Consider the following 21,874-nt stretch of genomic DNA (forward strand, 5'->3'; position numbering starts at 1 on the left):
AAGTTGGACTTAGAACATAGTATGTTTAATAAACGGGTTAGCTGCATAAACTCGAATTTGACACGAACTCATTAAGCCTCAATTCATAACCTGTAAACTTCATGTTGTATTGTGTTTGCGGGTCATGTTGGATTTTGCCGTCCTTATGTTGGAGATGGATTCATAACCGACTATTATATGACTTTGATGATAGCAATAAGAATCTATCAAAAAGTAAAAGCAAATGTAAAAATGGCATGTGTAATTAAGAATTTAAAAAAAAAAAAAAAAAATCCTTAACTCCCTTCTATCAAAAGAAAGAAAGAATATAAGAAAATAGTTGAGTATTTAAATAAGTTAAAATAACTAAATATTTGTGAAATTAATATAAATATATATATATATATATATATATATATATATAATGGATGAGTTATCATATGGATTTTCTCTTTAGGTTTTTAGCTTAATTGGTGCCAAACGGGATCTGGATGAAATATTGTTATAATTTAAACCAATCAATAAGTGCATCTTTCATAATCTTTATAGATCTATTAATGGTTAAGTTTATATAATATTGTGGGTTCCAGTTAACTTAACAGGTAAATTTTTTTGTAATCAATTTCTGCCTACATCAAAAACCAGTTGGTGTTTTGGTCTGATGATAAAAAAACAATCATTGAGAGTAAAAGTCATAAGTTGAAATGCCCAAAAACCAATTAATATCTTTGTCTAATAATAAAGAGGAATCATCAGAAGCGAAACCCATAAATTAAAAGTGTCTCTAAAAAAAATCTATATATTATACGATTCATAAAAGGTGTGTGACCCCATTAACATGGCATGGTATTCCCAATCATATTTTCACACATCTTTTTTTCTTTTTTTGAAAGCATATTTTCACACTGCATAGATACGGAAAAGAGCAATATATTTCTGACAGTATGAAAAGAGCAATATATTTCTGACAGTATCCAGCAGATTTATTTTTTAACCTCAATTTATTTATGCTTAAGTTTTTTTCTGGAAAATTATATTTTAAATTCAATATTTTAGCCTTTTAGGGGTGTAACAAATAAAACCTTATAGTCTAAACATAATAAATTAAGGGCAAGACTTACATACAGTATTTATGTACTGTTCCTTAAATTCTTCTCCTAAGATTATGCCATATAAATTTTTCTTATAAGATAGAATTGTATTTTTTAATTAAACAGTCACATAACTGAATCTTAAAAAGGGAACTTAAAGAACAATACCTAAAATACTGTATCTAAGTTTTATCCATGAATTAAACCTTAAGATTTCAAAAATTAATAATAAAAAAAAATCCTTCAACCATATTAAATCGCAAACACGATACCATTGTACTTAAATCGGATGTGTTTTAATTTGTTACTTTTGATACTATAGTATTCGTTTGTTACGGATTTTATAGATGGATCATCTTTAAATCTAGTTTTTTTTTTTTTTGTGCGCGCCCACACTTGTGTGTGTGGAGAAACTGGATTAACAATCCGTTACAAAGAGACTAAAACAGAGTCTCGAACGAGAATAGTCTTTCAATACAATATGAGTAGCCTTCCTAGCTAGAGCATGGGCAACGCCGTTGCATGCGCTTTTTACATGAGAATACATAATAGTTTATAGAACTTGCATACAATTTGCTAATTAATCAAATAAATGTTAAATACTTTAACACGTTGAACAAGGGAAGGAGCCTATGTCCAACTGAGAGTAAGGGGACCTGTAAAACAATTGGAGAATCACAAGCTGCATGGTAAACACCATCTAAACTCAACAAAGACCCATCTAAATTTTGTACAAATCCTCTCCCTCTTATATATGTCAGGATAATCATGTTCACAGGTTACTGCTACAATCACATTAATATCTCCTATGGTAATGCCGGTCTTGTGTATCCCGACTGTGAGATGAAAAATCCTGGAAATAGTCATTCGTGCCTTCTTCAATATAATTTTCATATCTGCCTGAGCCATAATCCCTTCGTAAAGGATCTCTACCTCTGTCTGACAAGGACCTCCCAAAGGAAGGGCTTCTTGATCTCGAATAATTACTTCTTGAACTGTAAGAATTGTAACTAGAATCATAAGCGCCATACCTTGGAGGGTAACTAGACATGGAAGGGCTAAATCCTGGTTCACAGCCAGGAGGCCCTTCATCTGTGAAATCCCTGAACCTACTTTGCTCACGATGATGGCCTCTGCTCACAGGTTCTGAATAGTGGCCCAATCTGTGATGCACTCTATTCCTGGAAAGATCTGAACTCGAAGATCCATCTGCCCAAAGTCTTTCATTAGCATTTTCTGGAATTGGCCCATTTACTCCAGGAAATGGGACACTCATTTTCCTCTGAGGTTCAGGATATCCTGCTTCAACAATTTCGCCATCCTCCTGTTCTTCCTTATTTTCTCCATCAGCATATATTGTAATCCCTGATGGCTGATCCTCAGTATCTGCATCTAAAAAAGCAAAGATATACATTACAGAGAATCAAAATCAAATGTGAAAACACAAAAGGAAAAACCACAAAGATGACTAGCAGTAGAATAAATTAAAGATCTGCCAGTCATACAGACATTATGCTAGGATAATTAGCCTACAGTTCAAAGTTTGAGAACTCTTCCCCCGCCCCTGCCCCTCTTGTTATCTCCATCCCCTTTTCTTTTCCTCTTTTGTATGGGAGTGTACTTCCCAGAACCCCATGCCTTCAGAAACATAACATAATCCCAAACCTCATTAAATGAGAAGAATAATCTCAGTAGGAATTCTCTTTCCCATATCCTAAGTAATTATCGCCAAGAGTATCCAAAAAATTCATAAATTATATTGCCTCCTATTGACGTTCTTGCATATCAAAATACTCACTGATGAAGTATATTCACAAGAGTGACATTTTCTAAAAATAAAGATCTCATTATCATTTTTGAGCCTCCTTGGACATCAAACTAGTATCTTCTAGATTTCTAACGCAGTGAAATCAGCCTGATTAAAAAGCACAAAACCTCAGAAATAATGAACTATAATAATCATTTTGTTTGAGCTAGCCATTGGCTTGCAGTGATTGTAGACAATATTGATCTCTCCCTTTCCTGTCTGACTGATCGACTAATATCAATTAAATGAAGCAGGAGTAAGGGGATAGGTAGCAGAAGGGTAAGATTAAATATTCCTGTAAATCTAGCATTTCAGAATTTAATTGTTGCAATTTTGAACTTTCTAGCCAAAAAACTTAATATCACAGAAAGTAAGCAAAACATAATCAAATACCTAGATATCCTGGTGGGTATCCTAGTTCTCGCATTCTGTTGAGCCAAGGGGGTGGGTCAAGCTCCTGCATAAAATAATAGTTTTAAATCCCTGAAAAGAAGCCAAACTACAATAACCTGCAAAGTTTCATCTATACTAAGTTATATTCCAGCAAGAATAATTGACAACCATGTCATCTCCATTATAAGAACAAAAGAAAAGTGATCATGATAATACGTATTTGATATGACACGCTGAATAGATTCAAATCCAACATCCATATTTGATAGCAGCTTTGACACAACTCACTTAGGTCCATATTTACAGATTCATGCCTAGAATACTTGAGAATGTAACCCTAAAAGCCTATTTTAAGTGAAATAAGAAACAAACTGAGTATTCAAAAACAAAAATTAATAGATGTTAAATGAAATTGGAAGTGCAAAACAACACTGACTCAGGTCCATCATAACCTAAAACATTGCAAGGGTTGATATGTCAAGAGAATTGTTTAAAAATGAAATGACAACAAGACAACCTTCAAGCCTAACCACTTGAGTTAGGCTTTGTAAATTCTATTTCACCTTTCCTTCAGCTAAAACTGAAGTCCATCATTCATACATGGAATGTGTCCTGAATACAAATACATGATTTCCATACCCAGTCACTGGTGGTAGTAGGATTGGGTGGTAAGATGATGAAGAGAGTCACTTAGATTCCTAAATATTTGGAAAATAGAAAACTAAGCATTTTTTTAGTATCCTTTGTCAAAATCTGCACAAGATCTTTTATATATGAATTAACTAAAAAAATAGTGCATTAAATATGGATGGATGATCAAATTTTAATACTGGTGTATGCGAGATTTCATTAGTTGCATATTGAATCACCAGATCTGCTGAATTTTGCATGCCTCTGACAAATACTGGTATGCTGACAATGGTGTAAACTGGGATTCATTGAATTGAAATCTCTGTTTATGGGTAAAATTGCCCCCACAGAGATAACTAATTCAGCAGTGCAAAATTTTTCAAGGAAATGCAACTTAAGTCAACCTAGTTTATAACACAATCACTTAGGTCGGGTTATATGAATGTTTTTGCTTACCTTTGTGCTTCACTATTTTAAGGACATGAGAATGAAATTAACTTATATACCATCTTCCTTGGTAATCATAGCATCCAATAAGAACTCAGTATTACATATTTAGTAGTAACTTTGCTGCAAGACTTTATCTAGTATGAAAACATCACTATGAATAATATATAGAGTACCATCATGAAAACCATACCCCAAGGCCCAAAAGTTTCCGTGTTTCAGCATCAAGAGCACCTGGCCTTAAACCATCATACTTCCCACCAGGGGTATTCTGATAATATCGAGTTGGATTGCGCGAACCGGCATTTTGATTGCGTTTGGACATATGCTGTTTGCGTGCATTATTGACAGCAGCATTGTTACGAGGCTTTGGGCATTCTTTCAGAGAATGATTGTAAGAAGCACAATTGAAACAACGACTTGCAGCATCTAATCTCTCCAAGCCTCTACAATTTTCACAATAAAGGGAAAAAGAGGGAAAAAATTCATAAGCTAGTCTAACAAAACAAATTTCATGTAAATGTCAAAAGTGATTTTTTTTCTTCTATCCTTTCCAGATTTTTTTTTTTTTTTTTTTGGATAAGCAATAAACTTTATTGAAAGAAACTATACAAAAGGCCAAAGCACACAGGACGTGTACTAAGATAGGAAAAAAAAAAAAAAAAAAAAAAAAAAAAAAAAAAAAAAAAAAGAAAAAAAAGAAAAAGAAAAAGAAAAGAGAGAACTAAGAAATATAGAGATTATATCTATCATCCTTTCCAGTTGTTGAGAAGCAATTCTTTAATCAAACATGAAAAAAGCACACTATTTTAATTGTCACCAAAAGATAAACTAGGATAATAGTTACTAAAGGAAAACCATCTCCATGGGAATTTTGCCAATGAAACAGACCCAAAGAGATCCGAATATTGCACCAATGCATTATTAAGCAGGGTGACCTTCATTCTGCACAATCTATATGTATCAGGGATTGCGATGCAGCAAGGCTGTAATCCATTGAACACAAGATAATTTCAAATCTTTTTGACCTCTAATAAAACTATAATTCTCTTCCTAGTTGTTTACACTTGCCAAGGCACCATTAGCCAGCCTATGCAATATTTCAGGAAGACCATGAATCTCATTGATCTTTATCCTAATCTTACAAGGAAGCTCAAAATATATAACAAATTAGCATTCTTTCAACCAGTCACAAAAACTATTACATGTCCAAAATTTATTTTATTGTTATCATTATTTTTATTGGTAATTACAAACATACCTATTAGTTTTGAACTCATGACCTCACCCTTCACCTTGCTCTTAGAAGAGCTTATTAACAAACCAATGGTAAGCTTTCATTTATAAACAACACAAAAAGTAAAGAGAACTTACCCCTCCACATTACTTGAACCTTCAGCTGAAGTCAAACCCAATGCATATCCACGATCATAAAGAGGCACAGAGTTACAATCCAAAGGAATGAACTTGTCCTGCTGCTTCCCTGTTTGGTTGTCCAACCAGAAAGACTGCACGTACATTAAACAACTGAAGCTCACAAACAACACTTTTTATCCGATGTCATAAGAAATATAAATACTTATGAGTAATGCTGTACGCATATACTAGATGTCATTCGAATTGTAGTACAAAGGTAAGAGCATGGGGCATCTCCTCTATTGGGCTAAAAACCAGGAGATTTCCCTAGAATGAGTAATTTGTAAAACTACAACAGTCTGAGGATGGCTAAAGAAAACAGAACCATCAAATAAATTAGAAAAATCAAACAAAGATTTTGTTTACATTAGTCATGAAGCTTTTTTTTTTTTAAATGACATTGAACCTCACCAAGGCAGGGACCTTTGGACCCACCCTTGGGAGTAAAGCATGGATACACGACCCCACTTGCTAGAACCGTGTAGATTATCTAGGTGAACTCGTACTAGGGATTGAACCCAAGATGTCTGGGTCTAAAGCTCATTCCAAGCCACCAACCACTAGGTTGCACCCTAACAAGTTAGTCATGAAGCAATTTATTCACAATATCCATTAAGTTCTAATAAATCCCTACTTATCAAAAAAAAAAAAAAAGTTCTAATAAGTGTGAGTTTGGATGGCAAACGCGGAGCTGCGTTTGCATTTTTCCCTGGGTCCTGTGCACTGTTCACAGAACCCACAAGTACAAAAAAAAACGCAAATGTCACTTTAAAACTGGGTCCCACGACACTATTCACACCTTTAAAAATTATTTTGTTACAATGTTTTCAGCAATAAGTTTTCAGTTTTCAGGAATAAGTAGTATCCAAACAAACCCTAAATCCCAAAGTATTAAGTTATCACATACTGATTAATGAGATAAATTAGGAAACAAACTTAACCACAGATACAAAAGCTAGATATAGTTGAAATTAACATTCAAATGCATCTATCACCCTAAAATTTGTGTGGTAGGTACCTATATATATCAAAGGGCCCTGCTAGTGTTTCTGATATTACCAATAATCACCCCTAAAGTTGGATTGCCAAGTGCCAACATCATATGAGTTTTTCCTATTCGTAACATTTTAGTTGAAAATAAACCAAAGAAAATGTAGACACTAACCTAGCATGAATTCTATGACACTAATACAATTAAAGATCACTATTAATATTCAAAATCCTTTCAAACTAATAAAAATTTGTCTTGCATCAACATGGCTACTTACTAAGGCAAACGAACACACTTAACATTATTTATAAGTACATCAATCCATACATAAACCGTGAAGTTTGTAAAGACACACTAGCATGGATGATGTGATAGAGACAACAGGTCTTACTGCTGTTACAAAATTATGATTAAAATAAAAAAAAGAGGAATCTTAACATATGAGCATAACATAGAGTTCTTACATCCATTTTTTTCCATGTCAAGCACACTGAAGCATGAGCGTGTCTAGAGCTTCATTTTAAGAAGTTGAACATTAGTCAGTAATGACAGTCATGAGAAATTATTCAGCACTCCTGTAACATTGCTCTAAGCTCTCAAATACTGTAGTCCCATTGTCTATGTGAGAACCCAGAGCACTAGTCTGGAAGTACTGAACAATTTCAGCACTATTGTACACTACCAATTTCAGCACATTGGTAGGTGCTTTAAACCTTACCTTCCGTCACACACTTTTATGTTTCCAGGTAAGACATTATTAAAGATGTCAGTATCCAACTCCCTTTTTTCCCATGCACTAACTTAGATGACGTAGGACAGCAGCTGCCAAATACTATTAAGTTCTATTCTTAACAGATTTGGGCAGCTAACAGTTAGGAAGGAATGAGGTATAATGTTTAAAGGTGGGAACTCGAGCTTGATAAGATTGAATCTTGATGGCTATAATTGGCTAGAACATAGTTAAACATGTGCAAGGTCAACCTGTTAATTCCTACATTATAAAATGCAGGATGCTTTTGGCTTGCATATATGCTATTATTTATTTTGATAAGTCCTGTGTAACTGTTGTGAAGCCATGTATTTCAATGAAGTTAGCAAATATCACCCAGAAAAAAATGTTGAATGAATAGTTGAGGAAGTTCATCATATTCCACTCATTCTTTATATATTGATAAACATAAGTAGGTATGAACATCAATGAAAAAAAGCACCCAAGAATCCAAAACCAACTTTAACATTGCCCCCCAAAAGAGGAATTCTCACTCACACAAGATATATAACTAAAGCTTTTGACACAATCTGGATCTATGCAGGATCTGAAATAAAAACAGGAAACTCACCACAGCAGACGTCTTCTCCAAGCCAACATGTAGAGCAGGAAAGAACATTTCTTCACCAGATTCAAAGAATTCCTTAGGATCCTGAACAGATAAATAATTCAGACTAGCTTTTAGTATAAATGATTTAAGGCCTGGCAACAAACTCTGTGCAATTCATTATTAATTGGCAAAGGCACATTGAGTTAAATTGAGGAAAGAAAGGAGTGAAAACATGCACCATTCAGGAGAAGACAGCAATCTAATTAGTGAAGAAGAGAACACCGCAAGGATGAAGAAATATAATCAGAAACCGAATATTCATCATTTAAAGACTAGTGATAATTACTTGGGTCGAAGAACCATGTTGAGCATGCCACTGTGACCATTGCTGTAATAGTTCCTCAAGCTTCTGTTTACTAGCTCTGGAAAAAGTACAAGAATCTACTAACATCAGACCATTATAATTTCATTAAAAGAATATTTTTCTTAGATCAGCAATATTAGTTTTTTAGAATATTTTTTTTTCCTTGATTTTTTGGTATGTCTGTGTCTAGACTGTTTTAAATATGCAAGCAAGACTTTTTAATATGTCCTGCACCGACGATTACTTCAAACCAACCTTGTTAAGGAATTATACATGACACGCACAGAGGGTTTCTGTTCATCAACTGTCATTCGGGCTCTCTTAACACCTGATATATCTTGCATACTGAATTATGGAGAACAGAGATTCCAGGATCATATCATAAATTACAGAGAACTAATTTTACTACAGACACAAAAGGCAATAAATTTGTATTATTTCATTAAGGAATTATTGCACTGTAAAAATTTGCATGCGTTACTTTTCAACTCACTTAGTCAATAGAGGAGTGAAGAATTGTGAAGAAACAACTGTAGGAAATCAACTATGAAAGGATACGATGGCCATCCATCTTGTCACTTCCAATGAGACATTCATCTCGAACAGCAAGGCAACTGTTCTCAGCATGCACTTTAGAGCTGACGTTATTCAACTCCTCAGCAACCATAATGGTCCCAGTCAATTCAACACTCACTTGCACAATAGATGGATTGTCAACCAACTCATTATTAGGTTGAGAATTAGAGTCATTGGGACTATAACTAGAAGTACGAATTCCGTTCTTGATTCCACTACCAGAAATGTTAGAAGCAGGGAGGCTAGTCAAATCTTCAGTTTCCATATCCGAACTATTGTCAACCAAATCCTTTTTTAGGTTGGCTTCTGCTATGAAAGGATTATCTTCATATTGAGCATCACCCTCATGCAAACTGTGCTCTCTACATGGCTGGTCTTCTTTACGCTCAGATTTAGTAGGCATATGATCAATTGTCCCATAATTAGAATTACAAAGTTCATTGTTCTCACTTCCATTTCCATAATCATCAGAAGTGGGTAGGCCACCCAATTCCCCAGCTTCCATATTTAATGAACCAACTTTTGTTTTATTGGCTCCAGTGAGCAAATTGAATAATTTATTCTGCATGAGAGGAATTATTATTAGTGAAACACAAAATCAAAGTCAATAATCCACACATCTATACGTGTATATATCTACATGTGTATGCATGTATGTGTATATATGTTCCTCATGGACCATGGCTGTAGCACGTGGAAAGACATTTGGGGAGAATGTGCTCATGGATTTACTTTACTCTAGATAGGTTGTAGAAAGTAATGAGGTTTGATTATATATAATAATAAAAATTCTTTTAAGGGTGCTTTTTTTAAACTATGTGCACACGAGGTTCCTCAATTTTTAATATAACTAATTATTACTTACCAAAAAAGAAAGTCGATGCTGGCTCAGCTCAAGAAAAGCTTGTTTAAATCGTTTATTTAGCACACGAGCCAAGTTCAAGCCTAAATTTACACTGCACTACTAAACAAGCCAAGTTCAAACATAATAATGTGTTCATGAACAAATTTGTGAGTATGAAGCTTGATTCAAGTAGACTTTACTATGGCAAAAAAAAGAAAAACAAAACAAACACAAAAAAAGAGCAAAAAAAAAAAACCTCCCTCATCAACTATAGAAAACACAAGACAGCCTAAAGAATCACAAACAAAGAATTACAAGTAATTGAAAGCAATTCAGTAAAACCTGTAATAGTACAGCTGTCATTGAGACCAACCCAGGACCATCCACCATTCACAGATTAATCCAAGAAAATAAGTCTTCAACTGTATTTCCGAGCCTTGCACATCTTTAAAAGTATGGTAACTTTGCTCCCTCCACAAAATTCCCATCAGACACAAAGGAGCTAAATTCCACATAGCTCCACATGCATACACATAATCACAATTAATTAACAAATGATCCATTGTCTCCCCACTGCACCTACACAAGCTACACCACTCTACTAATATGATTGCCCTCTTTCTAAGATTATCATTAGTCAAAATCTTCCCCCACAATGCTGTCCATCCAAAAAAAGCAACCTGGTTTGGGGCTTTAGCAGTTGGCAGACCAAATTACTCTCAATGGGAAACAGACTTCCCTTGGGGCTTCCAACACACCATAGTAAGACTGAACGTCAAACACCCTAGTACCACTCAATTGCTAGCTCAGTCCATCAGGACTCTCACTCCTTGGCCCTATTTGAATACAATATTCCAAACACAGATGCAATAGAATCCAATCCCAAATCATTACTGTATGAGTAAGCAGACAATCTGATGCTTCTAACCCCCGTCAGTACCACATTCCAAGCAGGAAGATATCTGAAGGATCCGAGTCAGCTACTACAGAGTACAAGACCAGTACAACTCCTTCATGCCAAAATTGCAAAGTTGCACTCAATCTCCAATCCCTACTTCAAAGTGCACAATGCTGACAAACCTATCCCATCCCAGCCTAATACTCTTCCATAAGCTACAACCATGAGTTTTGTGCACTGCCATAGCGTCATTGTTCGAATTATTATTTGTAATTTATTGATAATATAAATAGCCCCTTTTTGTGGTAATAATTATATATAACTTTTAATGCAAAGTTAGTGAATCAAATTTTTATAAGTACATAAACAAAAATCATTCTATCTAATTAACTGAAATAATTTTTATTTTTATTTTTTATAAGTAATTGAAATAATATAATTTAAACTATACTTGGGTTCAATCCCCACTAGGAGCTCTCTTGGATTACCGTTTCTGGTGGGTGGGGTCGTGTATCCATGGTTTACTCCCTAGGGATGGGTCAAAAGGGAGCCTCAGTGAGGTTCCATGACCAAAAAAAAAAAACTAGACTATACTTCAAGTATTAATTATTAGCATATATTTGTGAAAGGGTAAAAATTTAAGTTGTAGTGTTTACTATATGTTGGAAAATAATAAGTTAATCAAATAATCCGTGAACAAGCTTAAACCAAGCTTGTTCACGGACTAGTTTGAACATATGATCTAGTTTGGTCATGAGCTTGAACTCAACTCATGTTCGAAACAAAATTAAATGATCAATCCTGAACTTCAATACACTGCTCTGCTTGTCTCTTTTGCAGCCCTACATGTTTCAAAATTTTACAATAATAACTTGATATTCTATTTCTACATAAGAATGAAATAGTTTCATCCCAATGTCTTAAAAACAAGCTGAAAAGACTACCAAAGCAATTTGTAACCTATTTCTTACATGCCAAACCACATAGGGAAATTTTAATCCAAAATTTAAGATAAAATTAAAAACACATATTTCAATCTAATACCTCCACACAAGCAAACATATCCACAAGCTACTAAAACTTAAAGGTAAAACAGAAATTTGAATCTAAAACCTCCACAAAGACATAAACAAGCACATAATCAGTAATTTCAATCTAAAAGCTCTCTACTTTGAAAACAAAGATATATAAAACAAGTAGAAACAGCAATGACAATAAAACAATAAAACAACTATGCCGATAATGTTCCGTTTGGTTGCCGAGAAAACGCAGGAAAATACAATAAAGACGAGAATCACAAGTCCAAAATAGACCTAACCTAATAGTCGGGGAAAAAGAATCCTCAACTTAATTTTGTCTCTATTAATATTGAATTTTCCGGAGCTTTCTGGGGAACCAAACGGAGAAGAGAAAGTTAGGGTTTTGGCATAAAAGTGGGGGAAGGAAGGAAGGAAGGAATGAATTACCTTAATAGAGGAGAGTGAATGAAAAAGCAAAGAAATCAGTATGAGAAAGTGATTTGTCCAACTGGGGAAAAGAATCCGGGGGAGAATATTTATACTCCACAAGCTGAAGCTTGAAGAAGAAGTGTGGATCTATCTCCCTCTGTGTCTTTGAGTGAGAGAAAGGTGATTCGAAGCGTCGCAGAGAGATAGATTGGGTGCGGTGAGATTAGGGTAGGATCTTTGTCGGCGTCCAATTGCGTTCCTGACTTTGACTTTTCTTTTTCTTTTTTGTCAGCAGATTCGGAGAAAGATCTGTGTGGCAATGTGGGATGGGTGGCGTGATTCCAATCACCAATGATTAACGCTTTTGTATTCTGATGATTATGAAAAAAATTAATAAATTTTTTTATTTATTTATTTTTCCCTCCTCTTTTTGAATTCCTTTTTAATTAGGTGATTCTTCTAATTCTATGAATTTGAGGTTAAATTTTACTCTCTCATTTTTTTTTTTTTTAAGATGAAATATTATTTTGGTTTCTAAATTCTACCAAAAGTTTGATTTTCAACTCTAAACTTTAATTAGTTCTTTTTTTATCTTTAAATTTTGTAACAAGCCCTTTCTAATAGTTTAAAGACAAAAATAGAAAAGAAAAAAAAAATCTATAATTTAGGGACAAAAAACAAATCTTTTAAAGTTTGGTGACGAAAAACATTTATTTTTATTATGTAAAATTTAGGGACCAACATAATATTTTACCCATTTTTTTATATTATATATATTTTTATTACGTCAATAGTTGTGTGTGAGGAATTTAAATCTTGGACCTCTTTATGTTAACTGTTATAAGACTCTTGGCTTCTTTTACATTTTACTTTTAGTTTTGATAAACGCAAGGCTCTTGGCTTCATATTACATTTAAGTAATGATCTTTCAATGGTAATAATTGATCTGACAAATTTGGATTAAAATAAAACTATTAAGATTGTGTACAAATAAATAAAATTTGCAATTTGTGCTCGATTTCGCCTCTTGATCTTCTATTAAGGTAAATTGTAAGTTTGGATCATTTAAATGAAATTGTGGGTGCTCGAGGACCGAGGATGGATTTGAAGAGTTGCAATATGACTGTGGGGATGTCACAGTCCACGGGCTCGAGAAGGAAAGATGCTCGAGCAAAGGAGGAGATGAGTCAAAGCACTCTAAGGGATTCCAAGTGGGAGCGAGAGTCTGAAGAGAGAGAGAGAGTCAGTGTTTATAGGGGAAGTTTCTAGCTTGGAGTAGCATGTCGTCTTCGCATTAAATGGTGGGCAACAGCTTTAGCAGCTGCATTAATGAGGAAGTAACCTGAATAGTGCAAGTCACAGCTAAGCAAGCTCCTTCCATCATCTTCTTCAGATATAGAAAAAGACAAGTGTCATGAGAGAAAGCTAGTTAAGTAGGGAAGAATGGTTGAGATATAAAGAAGGAAGAAGTATATAAAAAAATGGGGGTTTACAGAAAAAGGGATAAAAAACACAAGTATCAAAAAACAGAAGTACTAAAGATAAACAAGAAGACACATAGAAAGAGGAGAGTAAACAGTGTAACTTTTTGTACAATCTTAGCCTCCTCGGGCAAGCATGTGGAGGGATATATGCTCTTCTATTCTATGAAATCAATTTTTTCTTCTCTATCTTCATCCTTGGGCAGAGCCCCCTCTTATTGTTCGTTTCCCTCTCTTACAAATTTTATTGATTTAGGCCAAATTTGAATTGTACAACTTACTGTTTTAAGTAGACTTGGACCGTAAGATCTTTTGGTCTTTACAGAAATCATTAAAGTTTTTCAAGTTAATAGATTTTGCATTTTGTGGACAACCTTACCCCTCACTTTTCTAATAGGATAAATTACACTTTACCCATTTATGATTTTGCTATATCCCAATTTAGTCGTAGGGATGACAATTCAAGGCTTGAAGCTACCATATGGGCATCTTATCCGACTTGTCCAAATGTGGTGGGTTTTACCTGTCTTGTGTAGTAAATGGGTGCTGGTTGGGGATCATTGCCTTTGAGCTACATTCAACTTGTTTATGTTAAAAATGTTATATATTTTATAGGGTTCCTATATGTGTATGTGTATATGTTCTTTAGTCTTAAATTTTTTATTTTTGATGTCCCTTAGTGTTGTACATTGTTAAAATGTAAGTGTTTATGTTTTTAGTTTGAATTGATTATGAATTTTAATTGTTGTATTGCTACACTTTAAGATTGTTTTATAATGTTAAACTTGATTTATGAGTTCTTTCTCAAAAAAAAAAAAAAAAAAAAAAAAAATTATTGAGCGCACTAGTATTCACAGGTAGCGGGAACGAGCAAGAAAAAAAATACCATCTTCTAAGTAAAGATGAGAAGAGGTTGGGGGCAGAGAATAGGAAACTCATTTCATTGATATTTTAATTGCTACTTTTGAGTCTTTTGACCCTTTAAAGTTGGTATTAAATTAATGATCAAACACAAAACTTAGAAAAAAAAAAAAAGCAATGTAAAATTAAGATGGGATTTTATAGTGGTTTTCTATTTTCTAAAAAAAAAAAAAAAAAAAAAAAAAAAACTGTGCAGTTGATTTTGGTTTTCTTTTTTGTCTTGTCTTTATTTGGAAAAGATTTTCTACACTTACATTAATTACATGACTACACTATAATAGAAATGTTGATTAAAATGGGAACCTTTCACGTCAAAACCCAGTTTCTAGACATTACATTTTAAGTTTAAGATTGTCCAAATACATTAAAAATTAGAAATACAATGATGTCTTTGACTTATAATGCCCCCTTTTTCCTTTTTATTAATTATTCATGTCTTTGAGTTTATAAGTTATATATGTGGTCCTCAATCCTCATGCAAGCACAGCAATGATAGGTTTTTGTTTATCAAAATTATTGTTTTGCATGTTTGCTTCTAAAAACAAGGAACTTACTTTGACTTTCGACTATACTAACCAAATACTGTATGTGATACCGGATAAAGCAAATGAAGAGGATCTTACTCCCTTATTCTCAAATTCGTGTGGTTCCATTTATAGTGAAATCTCATCTTTGTAATTATGAACTGAATACATATGCAGATAAGCATAGGTCTTTTGTCAGGATGGTAGGCGTAGCAGTCTCACCTAGTGATTGTGTGGAATGTTTGGCTGAAATCCAATTCCAAATACCTCAAGGAAAATCAAAATTGTTTTTGTTGGTAATATCATAAAAATCATACCAATATATATATATACATACACATATATGCATATATCATATATGTCAAGCTTTGTGATAAGTACGATCTGGTTTTGAATAAAAGGACCTAAGAACCAAAATTTTCAGCTAACTAGTGGCTGCTGGTGAGATGTTAAGGAGGAAGGACTTTGTCAAAAGTTGGAAAAACTTGCTGAATGGCCGGATATCTGCACTAGCTTTCATATCATCATGGTATAGCCTTAGCAAATAGATAAGGCCTTCCGTTTAAGAACCTCAAAATTGTGTCATTCTGCGTTGGGAATGTATTTACTAATTAAGCTGTTCTTCAAACTGCATGAACCAAGATAATAAACAGATTTTTGGACTACTTCAATCAAGTGAATAGATTTGCAGAACTGCATGGTTAGCATTACAAGATATGAATCACCTATCAAGTCTCTAATTAGTTGATGACAAGGCCCTTCTTCTTTTTAAACTTAATCTGCTACCAGTTTGCATGGATTTCACTTCCTTATCATGCAATTTCACTTCCCCCGACTCTTGCACCCCATTTAATGGATTGATAAATCCTCTTGAACTTGATGTGGTCTCCGATGGACTACTCTGATAGTCTGTTTCATAGATCCCATCATCACTTGAACTCTCAACTTCAATGGGTGCCTTTGCCTTTGCTTTTGCCTTGGCTGCCAACTCCTCTTCATGAAAACCCCAGTGGGTATCTTTCTCACTCCCACTTTCTTCAGAAGATGTATCACTTAACGTGTGAAATACTGTCGCACTTTCTTTCTTTGAACCTAGGAAAGAATAGCTCCTTGTTTTCCCATCATATACTGGAAGCATAGATTTAGACTGTGAGCCAGCCCTATCTCTGCCCAGACTGTAGGTTGTTGACAACTTCCTTTCTATTCCTTCCCTTTCTCGTACCATATCCCCCAATTTTTCAAAAACTTCATTGGCCACTGCCTGCTCTGCTGCTTTCTGCTCAAGCTCTGTAATTGTCCTATCAAATACTTTCTTTTTGAGCTGGAGAGAGCGCTGAAAGGCCAAAAAGACAACAAACATTCTCAGGTTATTGATGGTAGGATGGCCTTCTAAGCTTTCTTTTCTTAAATAAAGAAATTGATTATCATAAAAAAATAAATAAAGAAATTGATTTAGATGAAATCAGTACCAGTGTAAAGAGAACGATATGTCTCCCTCTAGTGTAAATTGCCAATGAAGCAATAGACATCTCCCTTACCCCACTATCTAGTGTTATTTCAGCAAAAATATAAGGATTCAAGCTTACTCGCTTTTCTAGGAAACTTCGAAGGTCTTGGCCTTGAACCTTCTTTTTCCTCCAAAATATACAACAGAACCGTACAAGTCCAGCTAGCATGACCAACACAGCAGATTCAAATAGCAGGAAGAGTATTATTGCCCTTTCATTACCTGAAAGAAAGAGTATTATTGGTAGTTCATAAACACTACGTTCTTCTTTAACATATGCAGAAGGTTGCAACGTACCTGTGTAGATGCTGAGATACTTGGGCTTTGCTTGTGAGCAGCTAGATGCACACTTCTGACCTGTTAATGAACACAAATTAGATACAGTGCACAGTATGAAGTGAAGGACAAGGTAGTAGAACAAAGATTACGTTTGGTACGACATTGCAGTGGGTTGCCAGTCTCTGCATCAATTACAATTGTCAAGATGTGAGTAAAACTATATTAAAACTCAGAAACAAAGTTCAAATCAAAATGTGAATTTAGTTTCTTGAAAGGAGTAAAAGATTCAATTGTTTTTGTTTAGAATGTGTATATAATGGTATTATCAAAATACAAAATATGTCCAGTTTTGGAAAAGCCTCATTTGAGCATGCATCTTCTCAGGGACTTTACTTTTGTCCATGTAAAAAGATCATATCCATTGCACAAGGCTTCCCGCTTTTGCGGGGTCTAGGAGAGATGGTTGGTAGAAATCCTTATCCCAATTTTTATTCATCTGGCTTAAAGAAAAAAAAATGCAACCATGTAATTTCTTATAGTAACAGATAATAATGATTAGATGATTCTTAGCCATCCATTCTGTGATTTTCTTCAGAATGGTTTAATTTTTGTCGAATGTGACATAGACAAATATTCCAGAATGCCCTATCCTTTGATATAATAGACATAAATTCTATTCTACTCAATGAACAAGTATCTTATGAGATGATATCATACCCCTCTCTCTTACAGCATGTGTGGATTCCACTAGACACTCTCTACTATTCAACTAAGCCTTAATTATGGTATGAGAGAGAGAGAGAGAGAGAAATAAGCCTAAATTATTTTTAAAGTCACAGAATGTGTATTTCACTTTACACTCTGCAATTAGCACACATGCTTTATTAAGAGAATCTCACTTGAAGCAGCCACAAAAGCAAGAAGGATCCCCTCATCCAGTACGAATTGGCGCAGATCACTCTCAGACAAGGAGGATGAGAATTGATCTGATACAATCCACTAAAATCATTTTGAGTGTAAAGTTAAAATATATTGTACTTAGAAAGAGACGAATTCAAAGAATGTAGCCTCAACTTTGAGGAAAGATTACTGAAAACTGAAATTACCAGGATATCTTTCTGACCAATAGGTGAACCCAGTTGCTGGAACCAACAAAGTGAAGATTACAGTTTTTGGTCTCATTGCCGAGACATAAGTATATTCATCAATTGTTTGGCTAATCTTTCCCTCCATCTCTGTCTGAGAAAAATAAATTGCATAGCCTGAGCAATCAAGCAGTGGAGTAACTTGAATCACACAATTCAGTGTATCTGCCTTCGAAAATTTCTTAAGAATCCCAGTTGGTGAAAATGAGTATAGGAACCCATCCAAAGAACCAACAGATACCCAACCTGGTACATCAATAAGTAACAAGATTAAAGGAGCTTAGCAATCACAGAACAAGATTTAAAAAAAAAAAAAAAAAAAAAAAAAACCCAAATTGTTACAGCAATTTCATTCTCATGGTAAGCAACATTAAGAACATAATAAAACCAGGTGAAAAAAAAGAAAAAGAGGTCTAAGGTGTATCGATGGCCAATAAGTGCTAGAAGTTTTACAATACCGTATTCTAGTATTGACAGTGCACAAAAAAAATGGTGAAGACCTACAGATTTACGAGAAGAAAAATCTGGAGCATCATGAGATAATGGAGTGTATTTCAAATTAAATAATTGACAATCATAAAGCCAGCTGTACCGTGTACTACCATAATGAGTGAAAAAAAATAAAATTGAGGATGTTGATATGGAATAATAGCAATATAAGAAAATATGTAATGAGAAAGGCATATTAAGATACACTAGAGGTGGCATTGGTTAAGGAAAAATGAACCATGAGCAACTAAGACTGATACATATGCAGAATGGGAGCCATTTTAATTTATGCCATAGAGAATATGACTGTATATAGAGTCAGATAACCCAAAAGAAAAAAGTTGTGTAGTGACATTTAGTTGGGACCTAAGGCTTTTTATAGTTAAATTGAGCACATTTATCCCCAATTTAAAGTGAATTCAACAGTTCAAACATAATTATTATATAATGCAATTGTTTTTTTTAGCAAGTTAAACATGCAGCCGGTGGGCTTTGTACACTTGAGTACACCCTCTACTGTGTTCTTGAGTGGGAGATGCTCCCATTTGATTATTTTCATAATAATAAGATGCTGTGTGCACCCATTGTGCACATTGACAGGCACTACTTTTGTCCCCTCAAATGCTTCTCAAATATTGTTATCCCAAAATTTGAACGTCTAAATCAATATGATATGACAAATTTATGGTGCAAAGCAACATGTACCAACTACAAGTATTTGTGATCATACAGTTACCATTAGAATCCACAACAGGTGCACATTCTGTAGTACTCAATGGCCCAATAGATCTCTGCCATAAAACAGTACCCATAGAGACATCTAGAGCCAGCACAAGGGCCCTAGCTGGTACAGTGACATACAAACGACCATTGTTTCCGGGGGAGACGGTGAAATATTTGTCGAGGGAACTAAAATCCTGGATCCATTTGAAATAAGGGCTACGAACTGACAAACTATATAATTCTCCTTCAGTATTTGAGATCTGCCAATGCATAACATAGATACAAGTCCATAAGCATGAAGGCGTATATTGAAAAAGAGTTTAGTCCTGAAAGAATTGACAATTTCAAACTTAATTAAAGCTCCAAAAAATGCCCCTTAAAGAAATCATTTCATTTAAATCACTGCTACTTTGCATATGAGAAGAGGACTGATCAAAATTCAACATGTATCTGACAGTTATAGCCAAACGTCAGAGAAGAATGAAGGAAACAAGGGATGTGTGGACATTACATATATACTAGCTTCACATTGATCAATCACAGGAACAGAAGTAAAATAACAATCTGTGACATTTTTCCTGCAACCTAGTTGGTAGCCAGATCGATAAATCACAGGTCCAACACTCCAGAGCAGTTGTCCACGTGTCGTATATGCAAAGAGCCCTCGATTCTTAATATTGATAAATACAGATGAACTAAGTGTGCTTACTGAGAGCCCAATAATTTCAATTAGTTCCTCTTGACCTGGCACTGGACCAAAGAAAACTTCTGCAGCAGGTTTGGATGAGCCAATATTAAAAGAGTTGATCTCCAGTACTCTGTTTTCTGCAACCAAATATATCTGGAAATACATTGAAAGAATTTATGAACATAAAAAGTTGCACAAAATGATAATATTTCCAAGGGTTCAGCGAAAGGCTACCATATATTTGCAACATGTGTCTAGCTGGAACAAGTTTTGCAGTACATAATAAACTTGAAAAAGAAGAAGTCAGGACATGCAAAAGATGAGAGTGAAAGGAATAATGACAAGTGATGCATCTCCCTAACATGTCATATTCAAGATCTCCCTAACATGTCATATTCAAGAGGCTCCACCACTTAAAGCAAATAGAACATTGATCTCAAAGCATGACATGCCTAAATTTTTCATTCTAAATCAGCATGAGAGGGAGTGGAAGTTATAAAAATACATACCATAGACTTAATTGAGTGAATATGCATAAGTTATGATCATTGATTAGCTTGAGTCAGTTTGCATATGGTATAGTCATTGACATGCTATGTAATTTCAAAGCAAATGAGGGTTAAACATATATAAATTAACGCCCATCAAATGAACTTAAATGTTAAGCAATCAAAAGCTCGGTATTAAAGAGTGACAATAAATTCACATCGGCGTTTTCCCCTTCTTAGCTAGCAAAACTTAAAATTTTCATCCAACACCATTGCAATTGAAGTAAGGAAGTTGCAAACTAGTAGCCGCAGTGACATAGAATCTGATACTAAACACATAAAACCAAAAAAAAATAATAAAAATTGCTGACCTTTCCTAGACCACCCTGAACAGGAGCCATAGCAGCATTACATGTATAGTCTAAATGTATGGTCCATGCAATGGTACCATTACTTTCAAATGCAAATAAATCTTTCTCAGAACAAGCATAAATCCTCCCATCTTCACCAACCAGAGGTTTCGAAAGCCTGTGTCCAGAACTTCTAGATGGCTCTTGACCTGAAACAAAAATTATTATCTTAGAATTTCCAAAAGAAAATATACAAAAAGAAAAAAAGAAAAAAAAAGGAAACAGAAGGGAAACATAAAGAATTCACCGAAACTCAACCAAGTATTGTACACCCATAAAACTTGAAAAACTTGGGCAGAAAATTAAAACCCATTATTCTTTTCAAGAAAAATCAAATCGGTTCCTTATAAGAATTGGAAATTAGAACCCGTTATGCTTCACCAGTAAGATCAAATGAGTTCCTTCTAAAAATGTGTAGACTTTTTTTTTTTTGCTAAACAAAATGTGTAGACTTAGTTCTAGAGAGAGAGAGAGAGAGACCTGAAAATAAGCGCGGATTACCAGTGTATCTCTGGGATTCCATGGACAGGGATGTGGGAAAGAGCAAGAATAGGATGAGGAGTGGGATTATCGGCATTGCAAAGATTACAAGAGAGGTTTCAGGGTTTGCGTGGTTAGTTCGGTTTGAAATTATATTATAACGGCTCTCAACCGCTCAGTATGTCACTGTATGTGGCAGGGGATCAAAAGTACACCGATTTTTTTTTTTTTTTTTTTTGGCAAGAGATAAAGATATGATTTTAACATGGAACAGTGCGAGTTCATTGATTAAGTAAACGAATGCGTACTAGGGAACCATGTTAACAAATGTCCTTAGAGTATTGATTAATGAATAATTTTTTTAAAAAATTTTAATACTATTTTTATGGAAAATATAGATAGATGCCAAACAAGTCAAATACTTTTTTTTTTTTTTTTTTCTATAAAAAGTTTTTAAAAATGGTTAATTAAAAAATGCTCTTAAGGTATCAATTAACATTTTCCTTATTTTAGTTAAAGTTGACATTTTCCTTGTT

At 34.3% G+C, this 21,874-nt stretch overlaps 2 protein-coding genes across 7 annotated transcripts; both read right to left on the bottom strand.

Moving 5' to 3' along the window:
• Window positions 1-1,518: 1,518 nt before the first annotated feature.
• On the bottom strand, window positions 1,519-12,539 carry LOC115975839. Of its 6 annotated transcripts, none has more exons than XM_031096855.1 (10): window positions 12,222-12,539; window positions 9,879-9,969; window positions 8,996-9,575; window positions 8,693-8,774; window positions 8,420-8,495; window positions 8,095-8,175; window positions 5,722-5,855; window positions 4,541-4,793; window positions 3,271-3,334; window positions 1,519-2,462 (listed from the first exon to the last, which is right to left on the bottom strand). In XM_031096855.1, exons 3-10 carry the CDS (start codon window positions 9,516-9,518, stop codon window positions 1,867-1,869), a joined length of 1,809 nt encoding a protein of 602 aa, XP_030952715.1. In that variant the 5' UTR covers window positions 9,519-9,575; window positions 9,879-9,969; window positions 12,222-12,539; the 3' UTR covers window positions 1,519-1,866. The 6 variants fall into 6 exon arrangements, with proteins under 6 accessions (XP_030952715.1, XP_030952717.1, XP_030952714.1 ...); XM_031096857.1 differs by having other exon boundaries at window positions 9,879-9,974; XM_031096854.1 differs by having other exon boundaries at window positions 9,879-9,977.
• A 3,223-nt stretch (window positions 12,540-15,762) lies between these two features.
• On the bottom strand, window positions 15,763-21,496 carry LOC115975840 (protein GAMETE EXPRESSED 3-like). Its single transcript, XM_031096860.1, has 10 exons — window positions 21,339-21,496; window positions 20,820-21,007; window positions 19,784-20,113; window positions 19,286-19,532; window positions 18,022-18,306; window positions 17,815-17,901; window positions 17,065-17,097; window positions 16,934-16,993; window positions 16,599-16,858; window positions 15,763-16,462 (listed from the first exon to the last, which is right to left on the bottom strand). Exons 1-10 carry the CDS (start codon window positions 21,433-21,435, stop codon window positions 15,866-15,868), a joined length of 2,184 nt encoding a protein of 727 aa, XP_030952720.1. The 5' UTR covers window positions 21,436-21,496; the 3' UTR covers window positions 15,763-15,865.
• Window positions 21,497-21,874: the final 378 nt, after the last annotated feature.

The sequence above is a fragment of the Quercus lobata genome, chromosome 2, assembly GCF_001633185.2.
Source record: "Quercus lobata isolate SW786 chromosome 2, ValleyOak3.0 Primary Assembly, whole genome shotgun sequence".
NCBI classification, from domain to species: Eukaryota; Viridiplantae; Streptophyta; class Magnoliopsida; order Fagales; family Fagaceae; genus Quercus; species Quercus lobata.

What these genes read in the sequence shown, in the direction of transcription:
- LOC115975839 (XM_031096853.1), bottom strand. Translation starts at nt 9,518, where the DNA reads ATGGAAGCTGGGGAATTGGGTGGCCTACCCACTTCTGATGATTATGGA. An exon ending in TGACAAGATGGATGGCCATC is followed by an intron (nt 8,775 to 8,995) that starts GTATCCTTTCAT and finishes TCAGTATGCAAG; the next exon opens with ATATATCAGGTGTTAAGAGA. An exon ending in GGAAACTTTTGGGCCTTGGG is followed by an intron (nt 3,335 to 4,540) that starts GTATGGTTTTCA and finishes TATTTTATGCAG; the next exon opens with GAGCTTGACCCACCCCCTTG.
- LOC115975840 (XM_031096860.1), bottom strand. Translation starts at nt 21,435, where the DNA reads ATGCCGATAATCCCACTCCTCATCCTATTCTTGCTCTTTCCCACATCC. An exon ending in TTGGTCAGAAAGATATCCTG is followed by an intron (nt 17,902 to 18,021) that starts GTAATTTCAGTT and finishes GGATTGTATCAG; the next exon opens with ATCAATTCTCATCCTCCTTG. An exon ending in GTATCTCAGCATCTACACAG is followed by an intron (nt 16,859 to 16,933) that starts GTACGTTGCAAC and finishes TCTTTCTTTCAG; the next exon opens with GTAATGAAAGGGCAATAATA.